Source organism: Cyphomyrmex costatus, unplaced genomic scaffold (genome assembly GCF_001594065.2).
Source record: "Cyphomyrmex costatus isolate MS0001 unplaced genomic scaffold, Ccosl1.0 scaffold30, whole genome shotgun sequence".
Lineage (NCBI taxonomy): Eukaryota > Metazoa > Arthropoda > Insecta > Hymenoptera > Formicidae > Cyphomyrmex > Cyphomyrmex costatus.
In genome coordinates, this window is record NW_017277125.1 from 3,306,518 (window position 1) to 3,312,685 (window position 6,168).

General features: G+C 35.7%; 1 protein-coding gene across 1 annotated transcript in view; it reads left to right on the forward strand.

Annotated features, from left to right (window-relative positions):
• Positions 1 to 781: 781 nt before the first annotated feature.
• The window catches only part of AChE-2 (acetylcholinesterase 2), a gene marked incomplete at its 3' end in the record, with an annotated part of 56,268 nt that continues 50,881 nt past the window's right edge, over positions 782 to 6,168 (forward strand). Inside the window, exon 1 of the mRNA XM_018541695.1 lies at positions 782 to 1,925. Within this exon, the coding sequence (XP_018397197.1) occupies positions 782 to 1,925 (1,144 nt within the window). The remainder of the gene's footprint in view (positions 1,926 to 6,168) is intronic.

Sequence of the window (6,168 nt, forward strand, 5' to 3'; positions counted from 1 at the left end):
AAAGTTAGATACGTAATCGCGATAACACAATCGCAAAATTATTTTATTATTTTAGTTTAATGCATAGCATATTTGAATGCCAATTCTTAGGCAAATTGCGAGCAATCCAATAAATATAAATTCATTAAATTGTATTTATGTATCTGTGATAATAGCGGATTGCGAAGGTTATCGTTTTTCAAGGACCGATATCCAATATAAATGCACAGAGAAGTAAAAACATAGCGAGTGTCTTTTTATAGAGAATGGCAAAGTATTTCTCCACTAAAAAGCAACACGCAAAGTGCATTGAGTGCAGCTTGAACAAGATCGACGATTCCTAAGGAAACTCTATCCTTCAAAATCGTCTTACTCTTCACGAAAGGAAGAATCACTCTTCCGGCATCTCCTGTCCGATATCGCGATCCTTCCGATGCACCGTATGCATAAAAGGAAACTCCTTCCCAGACGGTGACGACGAAGACGGAGACGAAGACGAAGACGAAGACGACAACGACAACGACAAGAGACAACGCCCGAAGCGTCTCTCTCCTGAAAATCTGATGAAGTCGACGTGTGTCGGGTGAAAATTCGACCAGCTCATTTCCCCATAACGCCAACGCGGGAGTACCGCATATATTGCGGGCACATACCGATGGACAAACAGCCAAGTCACACAGTGTGCACCTATTTTCATTGTCCGGAAGAGGATTTTTGAAGAGAGACACTCTCGAAGACGTCAATCTTGACCGATTAACGAAAGTGAGTTCCTTCGAGTGCGATTAAGACATTCGGTCTGATTATGAGTTCTTGGATGAACTATCCGTCCTCTTTGCTGCTGTTGCTGTTAGGCTTGAGCCTGCACAGCGCGTGCATTACGCGAGCGAACGGTCAGCACGGTAATCAGGACGGTGGTCATGATTCCTTAGTGGTGGAGACTACTAGTGGGCTGATGCGCGGTTTCTCTCGTATGGTGCTCGATCGTGAGATTCACGTGTTCTACGGAGTGCCGTTCGCGAAACCTCCGGTTGGGCCTCTGCGATTTCGCAAGCCGCTGCCGATCGAGCCCTGGCACGGGGTCCTGAATGCCACCACGTTGCCCAATAGCTGCTATCAAGAGCGTTACGAGTACTTTCCGGGCTTTGAGGGTGAGGAGATGTGGAATCCTAACACCAACATCTCCGAGGACTGTCTGTATCTCAACATTTGGGTGCCGCAGAAGCTGCGTCTACGTCACAAGGAATCGCCAGACAGCGTCGGTAATAACGGTATGGCGATATTGGTCTGGGTCTATGGAGGTGGCTTCATGAGCGGTACCGCCACCCTGGACGTCTACGATGCCGATATTATGGCGGCGGCCGGTAATGCGATCATCGCTTCGATACAATATCGTGTCGGGGCTTTCGGTTTTCTGTATCTCAATCAGCACTTTACCAATAGCGAGGAGGCGCCAGGTAACATGGGTCTCTGGGATCAGGCCTTGGCACTTAAGTGGCTCCGTGAAAACGCGCGCGTCTTCGGCGGTGATCCTGACTTGATTACGATCTTTGGCGAGTCTGCGGGTGGTAGTTCAGTGTCCTTACATCTCATCTCACCGGTTACGCAAGGTCTAGTGCGTCGAGGTATCCTTCAGAGTGGCACCCTCAACGCCCCATGGAGTTACATGACCGGCGAAAAGGCAAACGAGGTGGCTCGAGTGCTGGTGGACGATTGTGGATGCAATTCGACAATGCTGCAAGAAAACCCGGCACGTGTTATGGCCTGCATGAGATCGGTAGACGCGAAAACTCTCTCCGTGCAGCAGTGGAACAGTTATTGGGGCATTCTCGGCTTCCCGTCGGCGCCCACCATCGACGGGGTCTTCCTGCCTAAGGATCCATTGGATTTGGTCAGAGAGGCGGATTTCAAAGACACCGAGATCCTGATTGGAAATAACGAGAACGAAGGTAGGAATTACTAGCAGTGCGATACGTTGCGACGTGTGCGAGAGTGTTGTTTCACGAGGGAATTACTGCCGACACTGTTTACGGTCGGCTGTACTAATGGTTAAAGCCAAAAGCTGTGTGGTCGGCTCTTTGTGAATGAGAATGTGTGTTTTCTCTGTTCGGAGATCATATAGTCTTTGGGCAGTTCCGGCTACGGAATGGCTACAGAGTAGGTTGAATGGTCCTTCCTCTTTGCGATTATTTTAGTATGTGTACAGTGAATGAGAATTCAATAGCTGCAATTTGCTATATATAACTCACAATCAGTTTACACATTAGTGTGGAAAAAAATCTGAAAACAGAGATTTATATATTAATAGTTTTTCTTAAATATATATAACATTTTATACTCTTCCTATTTGTCTTTTTAATGCCACAAAATTTCATATGTGGGCAAAATACATTATATTATAATTGTTATACATATACTACATTTTATCGATATACTTAACATATTTAATTCTTTGTTTTTTAAATTAAAATACACCATTATCGAAGATAGTATTGAATCTGTTTCTCGAATTAAAATAATCAGTTTAGTAAACATTTAATGTGTAGGTGTATGTTGAATTATTACATCGTCGATTTAACGTTTATACAGATGTTAATTTATAAATATTGATATTACGTAACGGCCATTAAACGCAATCTTCAATCTCAGCAATCTCCATTAATTGCATCTCACGCTGTAGTTAGCCAACCGTTCTATTCTTTGCGCATTATGCATGTTATACATTAAATGTGCTCGCGATTTAATTGTTCTGTGATTATATGAATCTATTTCACTTTCTAGACGTGCGTATATTTCTCGCGATAATTCTCAAATCATGAAACAGAGACAGAAAAGAGAATAAGATGCAAGGATCGCAGAATTATGAATGAGTTGCAGCTATCTCCATCTTTGCAGTATTAATCGTCTGCGTCTATGCTGTTGACGTAGTCAACAAAGTTCTGACATTTAGAGGCACCGTTTTTTTTTTCATTCAATGATATAAATAATTAAACTGGGTTACTCCAGATAAACCTACGTAATGATAAAGACCTGTTTACGTCGCGACCAACTGCTATGTAGTTCTGGTGTATATCGATTAAATGACCAATAGTGAAACGACATGTATGTAGTGCCTTCAACTTCACTCGTATGTTCCTCTCGTTGATGAGAGAATAATTGATACATTATCTTTAATTTCTACAATGTTCCGCACGAGATATTCTACCCTTACATTAATGATATTTATTTAGGTTAAAGATAAGAATTCGTTATAAGCGTTATACTCGCCATGGCGAATAACGTAGGTATCACGTGCTGAAATTCAAGTACGTATGAGTTATATTTACGAAGAAAAATTTAATAAAGTCTTGGTAGTTGGAATAACCTTGGTAAGCGAAACACGAATTAAATTAAAAATTTATAATAATATTAAATTAAAAATTTATGTTTAATATAATCACTATATTAAAGTAGTATTTTAATTTAATATCAAACATTTGTGCAAGAGCTTGCGTCGTATTTTTCAACAATTTTTAAATACTTAAATATTTTAATGGTAAGCAAGCAAAATGTTACGTAAAACTCTTTTTTGAAGAATTCCGAGATATTTACACACCTTACAGTTAATTTTGTGCGTGTGCGTGTGCGTGTGCGCGCGCGCGCCTTTTATTGGTCCATTTAATGAATCCATTAATAAATGTGGAGAATGTGTTTTTTTCCTTGATTGTCTATTATGTCATCGCTTAAGCAATATTCTAGTAATTCAATCGGAAATTTATACACTGCTGTCATGTATCCTTATTCTCGACACGCGAATGTTACTGTCAATTTATAACGACCGTATTGCTTCCTACGCAGGACCGTTATCTTATGTTTGGATTATCTAGGCATTCTCTGTTGCTGGCGCATCTATCGAGCATGCAAATGCTGCGGTGATAAATCGGTATTGTCTGTAGAAACCGCGGCGTATATGCGCACACGTTCAGTGCGTGTGGAGTTTAATTCAAAATATAACCAAGCTTCCTCGCTAAATCGGTTAATCAAACTTTGGTATTGACAGCATGCTCCACCACCGCGCGCAATTCTGCCTCCTTTTATTTATAGTTTCTCTAGAGAGAGGGAAAGAACGTGAGGGAAAGAGATATCGAGATTCTGTCTCGTTCGAATTGATTTCCGTGCACCTGAATGATGGTAATTTTTAATTCATTAAAAATGGTTCGGTAAAATAGATTAAACAGCGAGTGCAACAAAGATAAAACATCAAAAATATTGCTAAAAGTGAATCGAATTTTACACGTTTTACTAAATATCGGGCAACAGGTTTCTAGTAATAGCGGATTAAGGATAGAATATGTCGAGGAGTGTAATTTTTGTTGAGATTAGAGACCTCGAATCGTACGTGCTAATATAAAAAAGTTAATTAAGGATGTGTGTGTGTGTGTGTGTATGCGCGCGCGCGTGTGTGTGAGTGAGAAAGAAAAAGTTAAAGGAGGGAAGAAGTGAAAGAACAATTACCTACATATCTATTAGATCAAAACCTACTTTTTGCGGTGCAAAAACTACATGAAACAATACTATATAATTATATTGCTTTATATTACATATTAACTTTTTAAAATCAATATCTTGTTTAACTTTCTAATTTTGTGAAATGATTAATACTATGATATGCGTAATATTTTATTTAAAACAATAAAATAATTTTTTTAGAATAATATAATAATTTTAGTTTTATATTTTGTGTATCTTTATATTTTGTAGATGTTTAATTTTGTAAGATTATAGAGTAATAATATTAATAAACAATAATAATTAACTTTAATTAACTTTAATTCGAATAAATGTGAGTAAAATTTTGTTATTAAAAATATATTTTTATTAAATAGAGAATATAATAAATATTTATAATTTTAAATTACGAAGAACATTAAAGAATTTATATAAATTAAATTTCGTAAATTTAAAAATGAGTAACAATATTCTATTCTTTAATTAATTTTAAGTGGATTTTACTTCAACAAAGTTGTAATCTCATGTCTAATTATTATGACATTTAATATTAAAGAATTGTTGAGAAAAGTTGCGATAAATCATGATCCTTATATATGTATATAATTTTTCTATCAAAAGATTTAATTAAAAAATTTTGTCGAGAATCTATTATATATATTAAAAAATAAATGTAATGAGGTTATAAGATTTATTGAACTTTAATATTAATTTCTAAAGATTGAATAATAATATTATATAATAATATTCAACTGTTATCAAATAATATTCAAATATAATAATATTCAATAATATTCAAGTTAAAGTGCTTTTTTGTTCTTTAATCTTTAATATGTACAACGATATATCTCAAAGTTCACTGTAACGTAGGAATCATTAATTTTACACTCGAATAGATTAGGCTCATTAGGGTAATTAAAACTTCGCAGCTATCCTATATCCTTTCTTCTTCATTTTATTCTATGCTAAATCTAAATCAGGAATATTCTGTTTTTATTTATTTATTAGATATTGTTGAATTAATATCTAATAATAACTTGCTTGTTGCACAAAGAAATTTATCAAAACACATCGTTATCTATTATACAATTTACGAAATGATATATTAAACTAGAGAGAAGCATGATATATATATTTTTTATTTAATAGCATAGTTCCCTAGTAGCACAAGACATTGGCGCAATATTGGGAAATAAATTTACAGCCAATAATGAACATTGAATAAGAATTGCACACCCAATATTGGTCCAATATTGTAAGGTAGACGCCTAGTCATATTTAACCAATATTGGTTTAACAATATTGGACCAATATTGGTTTAACAATATTGGACCAATATTGGGTACACCATTTTTAGCCAATGTTTTAAATTGGCTATATATTGTTTGACCAATATTTAGCCAATATTGGGTGAAAATTTAATCTGTAATATTGGCCCAATATTGGTTTAACAATATTGGACCAATATTGGGTACACCATTTTTAGCAAATGTTTTAAATTGGCTATATATTGTTCAACCAATATTTAGCCAATATTGGGTAAAAATTTAATCTGTAATATTGGTCCAATATTGTAAGGTAGACGCCTAGTCATATTTAACCAATATTGGTTCAACAATATTAGACCAATATTGATTCAACAATATTGGACCAATATTGGTTACACAATTTTTAGCCAATGTTTTAAATTGGCTATGTATTGTT